This window comes from Bombus flavifrons, chromosome 2 (assembly GCF_040668555.2).
Source record: "Bombus flavifrons isolate JBK064 chromosome 2, iyBomFlav1_principal, whole genome shotgun sequence".
NCBI classification, from domain to species: domain Eukaryota; kingdom Metazoa; phylum Arthropoda; class Insecta; order Hymenoptera; family Apidae; genus Bombus; species Bombus flavifrons.
This window is the reverse complement of record NC_138443.1, coordinates 997573-1019716: the sequence shown is the minus strand read 5'-3', so window position 1 is coordinate 1019716 and position 22144 is coordinate 997573. Positions and strand designations below refer to the sequence as shown.

The following is a 22144-nucleotide window of genomic DNA, read 5'->3' as shown; positions in this document are numbered from 1 at the left end:
CACATAGAATTAAGCGGATCGCAATAATCCTAAGGAACTGTCATAAAACGAGGCTTTTTGATTTACCATTAAAGCCATCAAGTGGCATAAAACATCTTCGAGTCAAGAGGTTCCTTATGGTTATTGCTCCATCAGGTAAAAATAGGGGAAACGTGGATTTTGCCATGTTTCCCAGGATTCCACCCGCAAGCGACCAGTGATAGGGTCGATCACCACCGAACAAGAGTTTTCCTTTGCAACAGCATTGTCACCGGACTTCACTTGTTCATCATCTTTAGAACAGTCAACATCTCTTTACCGGATTCTCGCCCTTCAATCAGTGACCTACTTAACTTATATCTACGCACCAGCGTAACTATCTTTTCTACAAAGTTGTTGGAAATGCGTAATATCTTTGAACTGTTAATCAAGTGTTATATTAATAAAACCATGTCTATTATCCTAACCGAAATAAGGAATAGATTTGTTCGTGGCGTCGATTGTCTCGTAACGTAACGAGAATTTACGGTTCCCGTTGACGCGCTTCCTCGCGATCGCGTCTCTTCGCGACTCGTCGAAAAAACATATGGTTACATTTGTGTAGAAGTTCGAAAACGGTCAATTTGACCAGCGCTGGCAGGCTTAGTGTTAAGATAGCTACATTTTCCAATGTTACAATTATTCAATTAATGACATAACATTCAAGCCGAATTATTAGCGAAAGGTAGATAAGATGAGAGGGTTAAATAGAGCATCCACTTTTTTTTATTTTATTAGTGATGAATGGACCGCAGATTTGTATGCATTTGTGGAATGTTTAGAGATGCAAAAACACACAAAGTGCACATAGTATGTAAAAATATATTAAATATCTAAAGAATTGTACTCTTTATAATATTTAATATATAAAACAATTTTTTAACCAAGTCATAGTTTTCTAATTAAATCAAAAAGATATAAGATTTTTGCAGAAGTCCGCAAATATTACAAACTAATGATGAATCATCAATCTTTATTCCACTATGGAAAACATTATAGAGCACTTATCTTGTCACAGATATATTATCTTAATTACTTATTACTTTCCTTTGGAAATACTAATCGAAATCCAAGATTTGTCCAATGCCCATTATCACGATGGAATGACATATATATCAGCCAAGAAAAACAAATACTAAGCTTATTACAAATAAAACAAACACCACGAATAAAATAAATAAAATAAAATATAACAAAGCATAGTGACAAAGTAATAACAAGAGTAACTTCCCATGCTCTAGATGATCCAAAGGATCGTGTGCCTACCTATGAGATAGGTAAGAATACCCACCTATCCTATGTAGACCTATATTTAAAACTGTACATCACAAGCAGACCAACATTGACTTCACGATTATCACGCACGACATCTGGGCACCAGAGTTTGGCACATCATTTGATGCCATCAACGAACTATATATTGAAATAATAAATGAATTGAAGTAATATGTTAGCATAATCTTATATTAAAAACTATAGCAGACCTACGAGAAGATATAAGATCCATATATTTAAGAAGTAACTGTTGAACAACGGTGTACACTGGGAATTAAGTTGAGAGAATTTAACACAAAATATTGGACTAAACATTAGCTTCCACATATTATTTAATACATATTATTTAATATATCGTTTAATAAAAAATAAAAAGCTCTTTCTTTAGTACTCCTCGTTTATTAAATAAAATAATTAATTTAACGAAACATCCAAAGTTTTATTTCTTAAAGGATACATCCCGATTTTCTATGTTGCGTTGAACCGAAAGAATCTGCCTGATGAAGTCAAACAACGTTCTTACGTTTCTTTATGATTTATTATATAAGCAGAACATTAAAACGACATCGAAACTAAAGAGATATTCCTTGATTTAGCCCGATACTTGCAAGATAGAAGTAACTCTCGGGTTTTATTTCCATCGTACAATGATTTAATGGCGTAATCAGCTGCAAGATTCATTAAAATTAGCGGCTGGCGACATCTAAGCAATGACATCCTGTGATTCAGTCAGTCAGCGGGCAAAAATGGTGGTACAACAGGATTAGATCCCATGCCTTGTGGTAACACCACGATTTCCGAAATCTACAAACATTATTTTTATGAATACTAAAGTTAAACATTACCAGCATAATTAATAATGTGCACACAATATACAGATACGTCCAATGTCCAAATATGAAGAAAGGAATAAATGAAAATATAAAGTAGGGAAATTAGTGGAACATAAATAAATAAAAAAACAATAAAATAGGAGAGGAGCTAAAATAAACGAATGTATAAAAAGCGATATGTAACTCTACAGTTGTTATACGAATTATATGAATTTATATAACGACAGAATAAATAATATTTCTCTATACAGGTACTGTTCGAGTACCTAGACTCGAAAGGATCACAAAATCTACAGAAACGAGGAAACGAGAATAATATAAAGGACATTAAAACCAAGGATTAAAATTTGAGATACTGTGTGTATGGTCTTATGGACAGGTATTTTATCTATACATACCTCTACCATTTTCGATGTTCCTAGCACGCTAATCACTGTTTCGGCAACGTCTGTATCTTTTAATAAATTATCTAGGGGGACTTTCAAGAAATCATAAAGCTCTTCTAACAAATCCGTCTGAACATATCCAGGGCTAATGGTCTATTTAAATATACAAATAAAACAATGTGAGAATAGTATGTCCTTATAATACATGCATGACTACATTTTATTATTGAGAATTATGTTAATAAAAGAAAAATCATAAACAATTCCATTGTACCAATTTTAATTATAAAAGTAGGAACGTTATATATCAAGCAGGCTGATCGCATTCCAAATTCGTTGTAAAGAGAATAATTTAAAAAGAGAATATCACTGACAACCCATTTGATTTCATTTTGAACAATTTTCCTAAATATTGAAAAGGTAATTGTTTCGAGCAATCAAATTAACATTATTAGAAAAATGTAATAAGTTGCACTATTAATGAATGAACTTTTATTTTCGTTGATTGTAATAATTTTAAATGGAACGATGCATAATCATGAAATATTAGTTCACATTAAATGGCCTTCCATCTTTACAGGACTTAAATCTTAGTCTTTGCGTACCGAACAAAGGTAGCATTATATAATATTGTATACATATGTAAATAATGACCTCTTACCGTTACTTTGATATTCAGTTTGGCCTGCGCTATTTCGTGACGGAGTTCTATCCCTAGAGCTTTTAAACCGTATTTACTAGGACCATACATGCCCATCGGTACACTCACAGCTTCAAGATATAATCCGGGTGTGCTACAAATATAGCGTCATAATTAAAAATGTCAAAATTCAGCTGAGTGTGCAAAATTAGCATAATATCTTCATCCTGGATTTTAATAACACTTTTTTACGTTCTTCCTTCTATCAGGCAAACAACGGAAAAGTAATAACAAAGGAGCAGTAGAATTCCAATGACTTCGCAGAAGAATAAAATAGCCATAATTATTAACAGAAAGATGTTTGCTTAAAGTTACATCGCGTTAAAGGAGCAAATGTGATAACATATCCTTTATTTTTATGGTTTTTGGTGTTGAGCTCACATCGACGAAAATTATATCGGTTGAGTGGTTTATGGAATATAAAAATATAAAGACGCAGTGCAACACCTGCATATTGTCGAATTTATTCGATAAATGAGATCTTAGTTTAGTAAATCGGTCTATATCTGTATGAAATACAAACATTATTTATTTATTCCGGCTTTACACTGTATTAAAAATAAACTTTTCCTCGTTTTCTTTGTGTCTGATAGGTCTATTATAGCTTTTTAAAATTCTAAGAATTATATGGACAAAGTATCTCTCGAATTTAATTAAAGTTCATTCTAAAATAAAACAAATATTTTCTGACAACCCATACTTGACATTATTTAATGATTTAAGTAGTTGTAATTAAGCAAATATATACAATATAAATATAAAAATATATTAAACAAAAACGTTATTGCCACGAATAGAGTTTGTTTTGTAGTGTTCGATATAAGAGTTATGTGTCTTGCTATGAATCATTTTATTATGAAAACTAAAACTATATATTTAGATTAAAAAAAAAAAAAAATAAAATTGTAAAGAATGAAGAGGAAGACAGGGTAATAAATATTTTCAAGCGAAACAATGATTTTGTAAATTATTAAGGGAATAAATATAAGATGTAATAATTACCCTGAGATATTAATTATATGACCCCTAGCGTCGCGTTTTTTCATAGAATTCATTGCTTCTCGTGCAAGAATTGCTGGAGCTATCAAGTTGGTATTAATGACGTTTTGAATTTCGTCGGCTTCTGACTCTGTAACAGAACGTTTATACTTAGATCTTACAAATACAAATATACATATCATTATGTATCCAAATTGCAGTAAAACTTATTGGAACTACTTGTGTGTAGAATGGTAGGATTTTTTATATATTACGCGTATTATATACGTGTATCATTGTTATTTTAATCATTGTTATTTTCCCAGGCTTTCTGAGCTGTTAAATTTCATACCCATTTTAGAGTTAGTAGTTTCTCGGGAGTTCTTCCTTGATATGATTTGATTTATAATTTATACCATCTGATGACTAACTCTAATGCTGTGAATACTTTAAAATGCGTAAAAATGTCATTTGTGGAGATATCGTCTTCTTCAAAATATCGCACTTCCGTCCTTTAATGTCACAAATTATTGATTTATCAATACCGCAAGACGCTACTATTATCATTGTATTTATAATGTTATCTCTGTTTAATTAATACTTCACGTTTCACCCGAATTCATAAGACGAAAACCTGAGATAAGAAATCTCAACACTTAACAAAGGTAAAGCTGAGTTTAAAATTATAAAGCATTTTTAACATAGCATAAGTTGCAGTCGTCAGTAAAATATCAATGCCAATTTATAGGTAACAATTTATCCAAATTTATCACTTAGAAATTGTAACGACTGAGATTAACGTATCTTGGAAAATCAAAGATTCTTATTTTTTTTGTTTGTACGTTTGAGCTTCCGATCCAACAAAACAAATATGCCTCTTCCTCGTACCATGGTACGCTTTCAACAGTAAACCGGTGACTCTAACTTAATGACGTATCAATAAATATTTTACCCATGACACGTCTGAAATTGATGATGCCAGCATTATTCACTAGAATGTCAACGCCTCCAAACTGTTCCTCGATAAATTTGAACGTAATAAGTATTTCCTCTTCATCCGTTATATCGCACTGGAGCGGAAGAAAATTCTGTCCAATCATTGAAGCAGCGTCCACGAGCTTATCCATTTTTCTTGCTAAACCAATCACGTTAATGCCATATTTAGCCAGTTCTTTCGATATCGCGAGACCAATTCCTGCGCTCGCGCCGGTCACAATTGCGACTTTTCCTGACCAATAATTCATCACTTGTATTACCGTGGTGCAAAGTAACTGCGGGCGGAATACTTTTCCGTTATAAGAAGGATTTCAGACTCTTGCCCCTACCAATCAGCGGCCTCTTGAGACGTCCCGTGGCAAGTAACGCGTATTTACATACGCGTGGAAACGTATATGTAATAACTTGCTATTTACAGAGTGCCCAGATGCAAAATATCTCAAAACACAAAATGAAAAATACGGAAGGATGTTTCGGATAAAAGTTATAAAGAAGCTGATGGTGAAATCATGAGAATTCTGAGAAAAATCGCGATTCTATTTCTTTCATATATTCATTATTGCGTGATTTGCATTTATAATCACAACCAATACAAAATTAAGAACAATGCAAAAAATGGCTGTCTATTCCATATGATCTCGAAAACCTATTCTACACAAGTGGTCGTTACATGTGTTTGTTTATACCAGCTAACTTCTGTTTACCGAATTCAAAACCTACAAGATAATGACGACTCATTACAAATTGGTTATTATGATCACTTTGGTTGTTTTTGTGTTACAAACGCGTTCCTTATTTATTTTAACCGAAGAGAAGGACGGATACATGTTGTTACTTTGTAACAAAAGCTTTATTTGAAATCTTGGATAATGGATCGTACGTGTAATTCCATCATAATATTGTTTTAAGAGTAATTAAAATATTTTGTCGCCCCGTCAAATTGACCGCTCGCGCTAGACAAGGCAGAACACAATTTTTTCTTAGAAAAGGAAAAAGCAGACTAAAAGTAACTATCCAAAAATATATTGTATTCATGTTTTACGAAAAGTCAGAAATTATGAAGGTATATTATAACGTTTAAATATGGTGTTACGTCCGGTGACAGTTCGCTGTTAAGTGCCGAAGCGTGCAGACGTGTGTCTAGTGCTCTGTGAAGTTCGTAAAACAACACGTGACGCCCATCCGTCGTAAGTGAACATAGCCAAGTGTTTCCTATCTTTTTAGAGAAAAATTCCTACGCTCTTAACCTCTACCCGAATCATAGCCTCATAGCCTCTCGACTAGTTATTCAACTTGAATTAACTAACTCGATGATGGCCCAAGTATCACGACCAGGCTCTCCTGAGCAAATCCGCAATTGCTCCGCGCTACCTCCTCCGTGGCAAAAGTGCAATAGATCCCCCTATACTAGTAACACTAAAAACACTAAAAAGCGTAAAATAGAATCAGCTAAAATAAACACAAACGCCAACCAGAACGAACAGTTAACAAACCATGTAACCACATATAACAGATACGCAATATTGGAATCCACAAACGACTCCATGGAAGTTGCAGATCCATCAACAAAGCAACATACTCAAAGAAATTCCCTTCCCCTACCTATATTTGTTGATGATGTCATCGACATACAAACAATGATTAAGTCCATAGAGAAAGATATCTACAAAGAGGACTACAACTTAAAAATAAACAACAACAAAGTCAAAATCCTGCCGACAAACCCAGACTCATATAGAAGGCTCACAAAACTATTAAAGACCATGAATACCAACTTCCACACATACCAGCTTAAACAAGAAAGACCTTTCCGAGTGGTTCTACGCAACATCCACCACTCAGCAAACTTAGATGAATTGAAATTCGAACCTTTAAAACACGGCCACGAAGTAATCAACGTTAGTAACGTAAGGCTAGAATCTCGAAAGACCCGTTATCCTTATTTTTTATTGACATAAAACAAAAGCGTAATAATAAGGAAATTTATAACATCAATCGTCTAAAGAACTCAATAGTAAAATTTGAACCACCGTTTGTTAAAAAAGAGATAGTGCAATGTAAAAGGTGCCGAAGGTACGGTCACACGCAGAGATACTGCAACCATACCTTCCGCTGTGTTAAATGTGCAGGTACACACCCCACTGACCAATGTACCAAATCACCGGAAACCCCAGCGAAGTGCATCCACTGTCAAGGTGGCTATCCTGCTAACTACAAAGGCTGCTCAGCCTACAAAATCCTATATATAAATAAGTATCCTAAACTCAGAGCCAAAAAGACAACCAATCAAATACCCAGTCCTCCTAAATTCACTACTACTTCAATCTCCTATGTCCAAGCAGTACAAGGAAATCAAAATAATCCGAATATCCATAGGGACCATTCTCAAAATAGTGTCCCCAATCCACAAAACACAGACAACGTCTCTAGACTTGAAAAGTTAATAGAAAAACAATCTGAACAAATAAATAATTTGCTATCACTATTAACACTCATCATGGATAAATTAATACGCCCCGACGCAAAATAAAAACAAGACGCATAGCTCTCTGGAATGCCAACGATCTAGCTCAACACAAATTTGAGCTAGAACTCTTCCTTAAACAGCAGCAAATCGACATAATGCTCGTATCTGAAACCCACTTCACCGACAAAAACTACCTAAAAATATATGGTTATAATTTCTACCATACCCGTATATTTGCTCCGGGAATTGTTTCCTCATTGTTTGTAGAAGGCTTTCGCTAAAGTATTTAAACCCCATTCCTCCAAAACTGCCGCGGACATTACTGAATACCTGCACTCTCCATTCCAAATGTCTCCTCCTATTGAACCTTTCACTTCTGCAGAGATTATAGAATCAATCAGTCGCCTAAATCCCAAGAAAGCAGCGGGGCACAACGTAATAGGCAATAAAGCAATCAAGGATCTTCCCATAAAAGAGATTGCAATCATCACATCGATTTTTAACGCAATTCTTCGCCTTGAATACTTTCCTAAGGCCTGGAAAATTTCACTGATTACTCTCATCCCTAAACCCGGAAAACCAATATATGAAATTAGCTCCTATCGCCCAATTAGTCTTCTACCTACCTTGTCAAAACTATTCGAGAAGATGCTAACGAATCGACTCCTTCCACACCTAAAGGATTTGAAAACACTCCCAGATCATCAATTCGGTTTTCGGAAACAACATTCAACAGTAGAGCAAATCCATCGCATAACACACATTATCAGCCAAATCCTTGAAAAGAAAAAATATTGCTCAGCGGTATTCCTGGACATTCAACAGAAATTCGACAAAGTATGGCATGAAGGGCTACTATACAAACTTAAAAGAATCCTACCACACACCTACTAATCCATCCCACAGTCCCACCTAACCAATAGACAATTCATGGTTGAATACTTAGACGCCATTTCCATAACGTAGGTTTTGTTTTATTACAAATAAAACAAATACCACGAATAAAATAAATAAAATAAAATATAACAAAGCATAGTGACAAAGTAATAACAAGAGTAACTTCCCATGCTCTAGATGATCCAAAGGATCGTGTGCCTACCTATGAGATAGGTAAGAATACCCACCTATCCTATGTAGACCTATATTTAAAACGTGACATCACAAGCAGACCAACATTGACTTCACGATTATCACGCACGACATCTGGGCACCAGAGTTTGGCACATCATTTGATGCCATCAACGAACTATATATTGAAATAATAAATGAATTGAAGTAATATGTTAGCATAATCTTATATTAAAAACTATAGCAGACCTACGAGAAGATATAAGATCTATATATTTAAGAAGTAACTGTTGAACAACGGTGTACACTGGGAATTAAGTTGAGAGAATTTAACACAAAATATTGGACTAAACATTAGCTTCCACATATTATTTAATACATATTATTTAATATATCGTTTAATAAAAAATAAAAAGCTCTTTCTTTAGTACTTCTCGTTTATTAAATAAAATAATTAATTTAACGAAACATCCAAAGTTTTATTTCTTAAAGGATACATCCCGATTTTCTATGTTGCGTTGAACCGAAAGAATCTGCCTGATGAAGTCAAACAACGTTCTTACGTTTCTTTATGATTTATTATATATGCAGAACATTAAAACGATATCGAAACTAAAGAGATATTTCTTGATTTATCCCGATACTTGCAAGATAGAAGTAACTCTCGGATTTTATTTCCATCGTACAATGATTTAATAGTGTGATCAGCTGCAAGATTAATTAAAATTAGCGGCTGGCGACATCTAGGTGATGACACTCTTTGAGTCAGTTATGCTGTCAAATACTTCCCGTGCCATGTGGTGTTATCGTGATTTCCGGAATCTGCAAACATTATTTTTAGGAATACTAAAGTTAGCCATAAACAGTATAATTAATAACGTTCGCGCAATATCCAAATATGTCTAACATGCAGATATAAAGAAAGGAATAAAAGGAAATATAAAGTAGCTAAAGTAAAGAAACATAAATAAATATAAGAAAAATAAAATAGGAAAAGTGTTAAAATAAACAACTGTATAAAAAGCGTTATCTAACTCTACAGTTGTTATGTGAATTATATGGATTTATATAACGACAGAATTAATAATATTTCTCTATACAGATATTGTTCGAGTACCCAAACTCGAAAGGATCACAAAATGTTCGTGATCCTGGGCTCGAAAAAATGTGGCAGCTAAGATTATTTATCACAGGAAGGATTGGCTTGCCAAGATTATTTGACAATAAAATAGAAGAATACAAACATAAAAACATAAATGTGTAAAGACATAAACGCTTAAAAATATTAAAAAAAAAAAATATATAAAAACATAAATCTAGGATATAAGATGACCGTAAGAAGAAATTCTGACTTGGTATATAAAACTTCGTATACAATGAAACACGAAGGATATCTGTACGAAACAGATATCTTAAATTAAAAACGAAATAAAACAAGTACAAATGAGGGATCGTGGAAACGAGACTAATATAGAGGACATTAAAGCTATGGGTTAAAATATGTGACGATAATCTTGCTAAGAGATGTTAAGAGATGTATGGTTTTATGGATAGCCATTTCATCTTTACATACCTCTACCTTTTCCGGCGTTCCCAGCGCGTAGATCACTGCTTCGGCGATGTCCGCATCTTTTAAGGCATAATCATCAGAGATGTGTAATATATTACGAATACTTCTTATCATATCCGTTATCACAGCTCCAGGACTAATGTTCTATTGAAATGTAAAAATAAAACAATGTGGGTATTATATCATATTGTATATGCGTATACTAAACGCATGATTACATTTTATTATTGAGAATTATGTTAATACAAGAGAAATCATAGAGAATTCCGTTGAGCCAATTTTAATTATAAAAATAACAGCGCTATATATCAAGCAATTTGATTGCACTCCAGATTTATTGTAAAGACGGTAATTTAAAGATATCATCGGGAAGCCATTTGTTTTAATTTTGAGCAATTTGAAAAAAAGTAAGCATTCTTAAAAAAGTAATTGTGTTGTACAACCAAATTAACATTATTAGAAAAATTTAATAAGTTGTCCTGTTAATTAATGAACGTTCATTTTCATTGGTTGTATTAATTTTCGGTATCATGAAGCGTAATCATAAAACATTAGTCGCATTAAATAGTCCTACACCTTTACAGAATTTAATTCCTCGATCTTTACGTACCGACCAACAACAGCATATATAATATAGTACACATATGTAAATAATGAACTCTTACCGTGATTTTGATATTCAGTTTAGCCGCGATTATTTCGTGACGAAGTTCTATCCCTAGAGCTCTTAAGCCATATTTACTAGGACCGTACATGCCTAGTGATATGGTTATAGATTCAAGATATAATCCGGCTACGCTATAAATATGAATTATATTTAAAAATGTAATACTTTAATCAAGCTATCTGTGCGAAATTAGTATAATTGAAAACAGTATAGTTTAATTTGGAGAAAAGCACCCGCATTATGGATTTCAATGAAACGTTATTAAGTCCTAATCGAACTACCAGAAAGTAAGCAAATGTGATAAACGTTTCGTTTGTTTTAATGCTTTTTTATGTATTTCGGATGTTATGCATATATCGATAGAAGTTATATCTATTGAGGAGACTATGGAATATAAAAATATAGAGATACGGAGTGATATTAGCATATTACTGAATTTATTTGATAAATAAAATCATAATTCGATAAATCAATCTATATCTGTGAGACATGCAAATATTCTTTATTTATTTCGGCCTTAGATTGTATTAAAAATGACCTTCTTCCCGTTTTCTCTGTGCCTGATATGTCTATTATAACTTTTTTAATAATTCTAATAATATGTTAGGAGAAGTGTTTCATGAATTTAATTCAAATTTATTCTAAAATGAAACAAATACTTTCTGACAAACGATACTTTACATTATTTAATGATTTCAGTAGTTGTAATTAAGCAAATATGTACAATATACATAATAGAATATATTAAACAAAAACGTTATTGCCACGAATAGAGTTTGTTTTGTAGTGTTCGATATAAGAGTTATGTGTCTTGCTGTGAATCATTTTATTATAACAACCGAAACTATATATTTAGATTTAAAAAAAAACAAATAAGCTTGCAAAGGATGAAAAGCGACATAAAGTAATATATAGTTTCAAGCAAAACAGTGATTTTGTAAATTACTGAGGGGATAAGTATAAGTTATTATAAGTACCTGGAGATATTAATTATATGGCCGCACGCGTTGCATTTTTTCATAGATTTCACTGCTTCTCGTGCAAAAATTGCTGGAGCTATCAAGTTAGTATCAATGAGTTTACGATATTCTTCAGTTTTTGAGTCTAAAACACAATGTTTATAATTAGATCTTACAAATACAAATATACATATTATTATCTATCTAAATTACAGTAGAACTTCGATTATCCGAACTAATTGTATGTAGAATGTTGAAATTTTTTACACATTACACGAATTATATACATACTTTTTAATTATTTTTATTCTTCCAAGTTTTCTAAACTATTAAATTTCATATTCTTTTTAGAGTTCTTTTTTGCTATGGTTTATACCATCTACTACTATATTCGTAAAACACCATATATCGATATGAATAAATATTTTTACCGATAATAGGTGTGGAAATAAGAACTCCAGCATTATTCACTAGAATGTCAAGGCGACCAAACTTTTCGTCGATCCATTTGAACACCTTAAGAATATCTTCTTCGTTCGTTACATCGCACTCGATCGGGAAAAATTTATCCCTTCCAATTTCTGCGGCAGCTTCGTGAAGCTTGTTTATTCTTCTTGCTAAACCAACTACTTTAATGCCATGGCTAGCCAGAGCTTTCGATATAGCGAGACCGATACCTCCGCTCGAGCCAGTCACAAGTGCTACTTTTCCAATCCAGCGATTCATCATTCGTATTGCCGTGCTACAAAGTCACTACGCGTGGAAGTATACCGTTGTAGTTTAAAAAGAGATTTCGGGCTTTTGCCCCTACCAATCGCGGCCACTTCAGGCGTCTCATAGCAACTAACTACCTAACATGCAATCTACAGAGTGCTCAGTTTTAATGCAACGAGTTAAATATCTCAAAACACAAAGTAAAAAATACATAAAGGTGTAATACGAAAAATACAGAAAGTTATAGAGAAGCTGATGTTGCGATTCTGGTAATGATCGCGATTATATTTTCTTTATGAAGTATATTCGATACAGGAATTATAGTTATAACTATAGCTATACGTCCGCTCTCCTCACCCCTCCTCCACAGTTGCATTAGTCAGTGCAAACATTCGAATTACATTACGTAAAGATACGTAATAAATACCTATAGTGACTAGAGTTAATGATTGTAATTCCTAGTCAGTTACTAATGTTTATTAACAACAAAAAAAATACATATATTGTAAAACAAATATATGTAAAAATACATATATTAATATACATATATTGTCGCAAAAAAGTAACAATATAAAAAGTAACTCTCTATTCTATACCATCTCGAAAAGCTATTCTAGCCAAATGATCGTTACATGTATTTGCTTTAAATAGCTAACTCATGTTTAACGTAACTGTTACATGTACTATACCCATAAAATAGTGATAATCCATTCATGATGAGTTGGCTATTACGATTTCTTTTAAAAATTTTTCTGCTGTGAGCGCGTTTCTTATATGTTTTAACCGAGGAGAATGACGGGTACATGTTGTTGTTAATTTATAATAAAAGATTTACTTGAAATCTTGAATAATGGATCGAACGTATAACTCCATCATAATATTCAATTAAGATCGCAATATTTTCCAATGTGGCAATTCTTCAATTAATGACATAACATTCAAGCGGAACTACCAGCGAAGGGTAGGAAAGGTAAGAAGATTAAATATTGTAGAATTACCACTTTGTTATTTTGTTAATGATGAATAGACCACAGATTTGTATGTGTTTATGAAAAATGTCGAGATGTAAAAACACGCTTTATCTAATATTACAAACCGCTTATCTTGATACATACCAATTCTACCGATTACTTAGATACACGCAATTTCAGCAATACTACTTGATTGGCTTTATCAATTTTACTGATAGACATATCACCGTTCCAGTGCTACAATGACGCAAATACGAAGCACTTTTTCAGGATCCGAAAGAAAACAATTTCATTTAATAAGGCTTGCAATTAGGTGATAATGTATATGTTATATAATATTAAGATAAACAATATTTTTGGCCTTCTCTAGTTACTCTTAAGTATGTCGTGTAACTATATATATATATATATATATATATATATATATATATATATATATATATATATATATATATAACTAATCTGATAACAATGACAGTCCTCCTAAAGCAATACTGTTAAAAAAATATCACCATTGGTGATTTATACAAATATATGTCAAAGCCCTTGAAGATAATTACAATGTCTTCATCTTTCTCCTTGATCCCTATAACATGTAAGACTAGTAGTACCCTAGAAAGTTTCATATAGTTAGAGGAAAAGATTACCGCTAGATCTTTTGCAAATACATAACAGGATTTCAGTCGCGTCATAGGAATCACTAAATAATGGTCATATTTAAAAGCACTGGATTTGATTCTGTAATGAAAGAAGAATACATGCATGCATATATTGAATTGTTTGCATATTAACTTCTATCATATTTCATACATAGACACCAGAAGTATTCAAGTAATGCTTACTGAGATATTTCACTTTTTGTTTATTCAAAACATGATAACGTGTATTTTAATCGAGTAATTGAGGCTTATATCGTAACATTTACTTTTCATATTTGAAAAGTTCCAAAGACAGAAATTTGATAAGGTAAGATTGATTCGCTAGAGGTATTACATATACAAGGTGTTCGGTAACTGATAATACAATCCAGCAATTCTAATCGTAAATTTCGTATTGAATTGATCCAACTTCCACTTGTGCTCTTGTATCCATAAATATGAGTGTTACAAGTTAAGACTGTCAGCACCGTGACATGGTATTTTATGAAATAAGGTTGCAATCGTATCAGCAGATATGCTATCTAAAGTGATGCAAAGTCAGGGTTCCTGTGACAAGGTTAGGATTATCGTCTGTGAGGATGAATTTGATGCGAAGTCATGGCAGCTCTAGGGAAAGTCACGTACGAGCGCCTCTGGCGCAACAAAAAGAAGCCCAAGGAGGCGAGTCCTAAGTTAACGAACAAACTCGATCCGAAATCAGCATGTAAGTATAATTATGTATTTTCTAAGTACGCACGCCACGTGGCATTATCATAAACAGTTATAAATGATAATTGGTAACTATGATATTTAATTAATGAATTTGTTGTCAAAACTGTTTTGTTCGATCAAAACATTTATTTCGCCGCTCCAAAATTCACACTATGGAGAACTGCAAAGAAAGATGCATGACATTAAAATTCCTTACGGAACGCCACAAAACTCCGAAGATTATAAGAATATCAAGATAGAATGCGTGCACCATCTGAAAGAATATGCATTGAACAGGAAATGGATAGAGAGTACTAGATTTTACAGACACTAAAATTTGCAGACAATCAATTACTACATATTTATGACAGTTTAAAATCTCAACGAAAAAAATAAGTATTATTTGAGAACCAAATATAACACAAGCAAGTACTTGCACAACAGTATTTTAACACGTGCATTTGATCGTCGTCGTTCGCGAACAGTTTCAGGAATCAAGGTCGTCGCAGATCGGCGAACTTCGGACGGTTCCGCGAACAGCTGCGCGCCACTAGGAAAAAGTCTATATAAGATTGTCACGAATTTCATGAATAGCCATTAGTTATTTCATAACTTTATGGTGGACTATAAGATATAAGTACCTAAGACTACTGGGTACAGCTAACACTCAACAGATACATGTAAAAGAGGGAAGAAGAACAAAAAGTTCAACAGACGCGCATTGTAAACAGTAACAGCATTTATGTACAATTCAAATAGCAAATAAAAATATAGTGCAAGTGGATTGGATTAGGGCTCTGGGAAAGTCTCGTATGTAGCCACTTCACGCGATAAGAACTGCCAGCTGATATTTGTTTTCAGAAATTAATCTGTAGAAAACGATGCCAAGCTAAAAATAGCGTAAGACGTCGTAAAATGTATACGTACCAGTTTTAATTATGTGATAAACATATCTAGGCTAAGTCTATTGTACGCATTTTACGCACAAAGACGTCCTTTTTTATATTTAAAGGGAAAAATATAAAGCTCCGTTTCCTAATCCATTTCTTTATTAAATAGGATAATTCATTTTACAGAGTGTCCAAAGGTCTACTCCATAAAACATTCCTACATACATCTTGATTTTACCATATTGCATTAAGATTCACAATCGTTCCGATGAGGTCATCGGTTCTTACATTCCTTTATATTAATGGTAATAACCTAATAGTAGTACTAATATAAATACAAAACGTTAATCGCATATCTAACAACATATGTCTTCAACTACTCTGATACTTGCAAGGTAGGAGTAACACACTGATTTTTTCGCCATTGTACATTGATATAATGATGTGATCGGCCGTGAAGTTCATTAAAATCGGCATGTTACAGCATCTAAGCAATGACTAACTGTGAGTCAATCCCGCTGTGGATAAATATATCCCGTGCCGTGTGGTATTACCGTGATTTCCGGAATCTGCAAACAGTATTTCTATGACTATTGAAGTTAATCATTACCAGTAAAAATAATAACGTTCACATAATATTGACATATGTTCTTAATTGAGAAAGGAGAAATTCTATCATCCTATAATAACAAAATGGTTACTTCCACATATTATAGAAAGAAATATAAAAATTGTAGCATAGAAAGAAATAAAAGAAAATATCAAATAGGTAAAATAAATGAACGTAAATAAATAGAAAAACAATAAAATAGGGAAGAAGGTAATTCAATAATCAACTGTATAAAAAAGGTTATCTAGCTCTATAGTAGTTATACGAATTATATGAATTAATATAACGACGGAGTAAATAATATTTTTTTATACAGATATCTTATATTAGGAACGAAATAAAATGACTACAAATGCGGGTACGTCGGAACGAAATTGGCGTAAAGGAAATTAAAGATGTGGGTTAAAATGGGTGTCGATAATCTTACTAAGAGACGTTACAGTGTGTATGTTCTTGTGAACAGGTATTTTATGTATACATACCTCGACCGTTTCCGGTGTTCCTAACGCGTAGATCACTGCTTCGGCAATGTCTCCAGCTTTTAATATAAAATTATTGCTCACGACATGTTGGACACACTTTATTATATCCGTCATCACAGCTCCGGGGCTAATGTTCTATTAAAATATAAAGATAAAACCATGTGAGTATTATTTATTCTTATAGTATATGCATGGTTATATCTGATTATTCAGAATTACGTTAATACATGGGTAATCATAGACAACTTTGTTGAGCCAATTTTAATTATAGAAATAACAACGCTATCTATCAACGCCATCTGTTAGATTTAGGTTTTAAATGTTCCACACCTTCGAAAATTTTCATTTTCTTGTCTGTACGTATGGACTAACGATGACATTAAATAATATACTATACATATGTAAATGACGAGCTGTTACCGTGATTTTGACGTTCAGCTTGGCCGCGATTATTTCGTGACGGAGTTCTATCCCTAGAGCTCTTAGACCGTATTTACTAGCACCGTACATGCCGATCGGAACGGCTATAGCTTCAAGATATAATCCGGCAATGCTATAAATATGCATCATATTAGAAACTGTAATAATTTAATCAAACTGTCTGCGAAAAATTAGTATAATGGAAAACAGTATAGTTTAATTTCCATGAAATCATGGAAATTAATGAAACTTTTTGAAGTTCTTCGTCCTAACATACAAACTACGAAAGAATAAGCACAGACATTTTGCTTGTCTTCATGTTTTTTATCTATTTCGGATGTCTTGCATATATCGATAGAAATTCGATCGATTGGGGAGATTGTGGAATATAAAAATCTAGAGATACACAGTGACATTGACATATTGCTGAATTTATGCTATATATAAAATTTTTGTTTGGTAAATCAATCTATTAGGCTATCCCCAAAGTTTGTTTCGCTTTATAAAGAAGTAATAAATGTACAACATTTCTTGTTTTATATTACTTTATCGAATTATGTATTCTGTTCCATTGGAACATATGAACAACACATGAAAATAATATTAATTCCCTATAAAACGAAAGAAACTTTTGGTACAACCTAATATATCTGGAAGAAATTCCAAATATTCTTTATTTTTCCCGGCCTTATATTGTATTGAAGACAAACTTCTTTCCGTTTACTTCGTGCCTGATATGTCAATTATAACTTTCTTAATAATTCTAATAATATGCTAGGAGAAGTGTTTCATGAATTCAACTCAAGTTTGCTCTAGAATGAAATAAATATCATTTGAAAAACGATATTCTTTATATTATTTAATTATTTCAGAAATAACATGTAATTCGATAAATACGTACAATGTGCATATAAAAATATATTAGGCAAAAAATTATATTCAAATGAATCGAGTGTGTTTAGTGTTTATTTTTGTTTATTTAGTGTTTAATATAAAAGTCATATGTTTCATTTTTGTTTTCTCCGTTTGTAAATAAAAGATGAAAACTGCTTGCTTAGATTAGCAAAAAGCAATTAAGATTTGAGAGGACAAACGGAACGATGGATTCTTTGGCATTTTCCACAGATATATTTATCCGACGCTGCCATCAGAAAATTACGGAGGAAATATAATCTTATGTAATACATGGAGTTACCTGGAAATATTAATTATATGGCCGCAAGCGTTGCATTTTTTCATAGATTTTACTGCTTCTCGTGCAAAAATTGCCGGAGCTATCAAGTTAGTGTCAATGACACTGCGATAATCTTCGGTTTTTGAGTCTGTAACAGAATATTTACGATTAGTTATTACAAAGAGAAATGTATCTATAAGTATTATTATATACTCAAGCTATTATTAGTAAGAGTAATTAAATATGACAGTTGGGACATGTTAGAATCAACGTTTAGATAAAGTAACTTCAATTTCGCGAGTAAAACCGTATTATTTATGTAATATTTGACATTTGTAACATTCACATTTAAAAATAATGACTAGAAAAGCATTATTATTTTGAAATAGTAGATTTTGTAGGGTAGCAAACATCTGGAAACAAAATTTCAATTTTACTTGAAAAGATCAATCGAAAATAGCGAACACAACTTTTTTGTATCAGATTTGATTTTCCTAAAACTTCTTCGAATATTCCTTAAACACGTACAACAACTTTTTTATCTGATAAATTTAGAAAATTTGGAGCAAGAAAATCTCGATCAGAACATAACTAATGTACAGCGAAGTTTTGATATTGCAAAGCATTTTTAACGCAGCATAAGTGCTAATCGTCAGCAATATATCAGTGATAATTAATAGATAGCGATTTTTCAGAATAAATACCACTCAGAGATTGCAACAAATGAAAATCACATAGCTTGCAAAATAAAAGGATCCTATTTGTTTTGTTCGTATGGTTGAATTTCTGGTCTAACAAAACAAAAGTTGTAATGCTTATGTTTTAATGCAAATGTATATAAGTACTCCTTCCGCGTACTATGGTACGCCTTGAACAGTAAACCGATGACATGAAGATTAATTTAATCAAAGGAATGATTGTGATCACTCGAGCGATTATACTGATAACGAAATTGAAATTTTCTTGAAATTTTCCACACAACTGACTTCTCCGCTAATATTGAAGAAATCTAGGACATTAACTCCACATCAACACTATTTGTACAACGAAATTTTTCCTACTAGAATAATAGATAAACGAATCTAAATTATTCCAACCATTTTACATCTGTAGCATAATAATATAACCTATGATTACTGGCAATACTTAAAAAGAAAGAAGAATACAGAAAAAAGGAAAATTCAAATCGAAGCATATTCGTAAAATACCATATATCGATATGAATAAATATTTTTACCGATGATAGGTGTGGCACAAACAACTCCAGCATTATTCACTAAAATATCAAGGCGACCAAACTTTTCGTCGATCCATTTGAACACCTTAAGAATATCTTCTTCGTTCGTTACATCGCACTCGATCGGGAAAAATTTATCCTTTCCAATTTCTGCTGTAGCATCCTGAAGCTTGTCTATTCTTCGTCCCAAACCAACTACTTTAATGCCATGGCTAGCCAGAGCTTTCGATATCGCGAGACCGATTCCTCTGCTCGCACCGCTTACAAGTGCTACTTTACCGGTCCAACGATTCATCATTCTTGTTAGCACACCGCAAGGTAACTGCGCAGGGAGGCATTGCGTTACATTATATGAAGTATCGCAGGGTTCGGCCTTGATTTCTACCAATCAGTGTTCACTCATGATATGTCGTTCCAAGTAAGTACTTACGTAATGCATTACATTACATACAAACATGTATGTAATGACCTTCAATAGGGCTCGTACATCAAATGCAAATAGTTAAATATCCCGAAACAGAACGTGCAAAATACAAAAGGATGTTTCAGTTGCAAATTATAGACAGACAGATAATGCGACCATGTAAATCCCGAGGAAAATAGCGATTTTTTTTATTAGAGACATCAGATACATAAATCATAGCTATAATTGTAGCTCCATACAATCTCAGTCCCCCTCCCCCAACAAGTTGTTGTTACTTTATAATTGTAGATTTACTTAAAATCTTGAGTAATGTGTCGTACATGCGACTCCGGTATAGTTTTTAATTAAGATTGCAACATAAAGTGTATTTTATTCGAGTGCCTCATGCGTATCTTGTTGTATTCACTCTTAGTATTTGAAAAGCATCGTCGAACGTGACAATTGCGAAACACAAAAATAAGTGAATAGAAATTTGATAAGGTAAAATTGATTGGTTAGAGATGTTAGTTGTACAAGGTGTTCGGTAACTGTCGGTGCAATCCAGCAATTCTAATCGTAAATTTCGTATTGAATTGATCCAACTTCCACTTGTGCTCTTGTATCCATAAATATGAGTGTTACAAGTTAAGACTGTCAGCACCGTGACATGGTATTTTATGAAATATGGTTGCAATCGTATCAGCAGATATGCCATCTAAAGTGATGCAAAGTCAGGGTTCCTGTGACAAGGTTAGGATTATCGTCTGTGAGGATGAATCTGATGCGAAGTCATGGCAGCTCTAGGGAAAGTCAGGTACGAGCGCCTCTGGCGCAACAAAAAGAAGCCCAAGGAGGCGAGTCCTAAGTTATCGAACAAACTCGATCCGAAATCAGCGTGTCACTAGGAGAAACGGAACAATCGATCTTGATACGAGAATATGGAGCTGTTAGGGGATTTGACAATGACCCTAACGGGAAATCGGGAAGCTTTCATAAGGCTTATGTAAGTACAGGCAAACTTGACGCGAAATCAGAGAACTGTAATCTTCAGCAAACCTCATACGAAATCAGGAATTAGCAGAGGCCATTGTCTTCCTCACTAAGCTGATGCGAAATCGAGAAGCCATTTGGTTACAAAGATTTTCTTTGGATACTGAGACAAATACGCAAATACGCATATGATAGACAGATTATTATACATGAGTATATGTCGTGAATAAATAGGTATAATTATGTATTATCTAAGTGCGCATGACAAGTGGAGTTATCACAAACAGTTATAAATGATAATTGGTAACTATGATATTTAATCAATGAATTTGTTGTCAAATTGTTTTGATCGATCAAAACATTTATTTCACCGCTCCAAAATTCACACTATGGAGAACTGCAAAGAAAGATGCATGACATTAAAATTCCTTACGGAACGCCACAAAACTCCGAAGATTATAAGAATATCAAGATAGAATGCGTGCACCATCTGAAAGAATATGCATTGAACAGGAAATGGATAGAGAGTACTAGATTTTACAGACACTAAAATTTGCAGACAATCAATTACTACATATTTATGACAGTTTAAAATCTCAACGAAAAAAATAAGTATTATTTGAGAACCAAATATAACACAAGCAAGTACTTGCACAACAGTATTTTAACACGTGCATTTGATCGTCGTCGTTCGCGAACAGTTTCAGGAATCAAGGTCGTCGCAGATCGGCGAACTTCGGACGGTTCCGCGAACAGCTGCGCGCCACTAGGAAAAAGTCTATATAAGATTGTCACGAATTTCATGAATAGCCATTAGTTATTTCATAACTTTATGGTGGACTATAAGATATAAGTACCTAAGACTACTGGGTACAGCTAACACTCAACAGATACATGTAAAAGAGGGAAGAAGAACAAAAAGTTCAACAGACGCGCATTGTAAACAGTAACAGCATTTATGTACAATTCAAATAGCAAATAAAAATA

General features: G+C 33.1%; 4 protein-coding genes across 4 annotated transcripts in view; 1 reads left to right on the top strand and 3 right to left on the bottom strand.

Moving 5' to 3' along the window:
• Positions 1–22144, top strand: part of Fkbp59 (FK506-binding protein 59kD) — a 172689-nt gene that overhangs the window by 114267 nt on the left and 36278 nt on the right. The window lies entirely within an intron of this gene.
• LOC138189229 (farnesol dehydrogenase-like) lies at positions 1810–5594 on the bottom strand. The gene is made up of 5 exons (XM_069131363.1): positions 5143–5594; positions 4215–4341; positions 3174–3306; positions 2525–2665; positions 1810–2097 (listed from the first exon to the last, which is right to left on the bottom strand). The coding sequence occupies exons 1-5, from the start codon at positions 5432–5434 to the stop codon at positions 2023–2025; spliced, it is 768 nt and encodes a 255-aa protein (XP_068987464.1). The 5' UTR covers positions 5435–5594; the 3' UTR covers positions 1810–2022.
• On the bottom strand, positions 7908–12772 carry LOC138189662 (farnesol dehydrogenase-like). Its single transcript, XM_069131744.1, has 6 exons — positions 12349–12772; positions 11936–12062; positions 10957–11089; positions 10295–10435; positions 9507–9543; positions 7908–8218 (listed from the first exon to the last, which is right to left on the bottom strand). Exons 1-6 carry the CDS (start codon positions 12644–12646, stop codon positions 7908–7910), a joined length of 1047 nt encoding a protein of 348 aa, XP_068987845.1. The 5' UTR covers positions 12647–12772.
• Positions 15983–20073, bottom strand: LOC138188710 (farnesol dehydrogenase-like). The gene is made up of 5 exons (XM_069130737.1): positions 19765–20073; positions 18549–18675; positions 17354–17486; positions 16934–17068; positions 15983–16410 (listed from the first exon to the last, which is right to left on the bottom strand). Exons 1-5 carry the CDS (start codon positions 20060–20062, stop codon positions 16351–16353), a joined length of 753 nt encoding a protein of 250 aa, XP_068986838.1. The 5' UTR covers positions 20063–20073; the 3' UTR covers positions 15983–16350.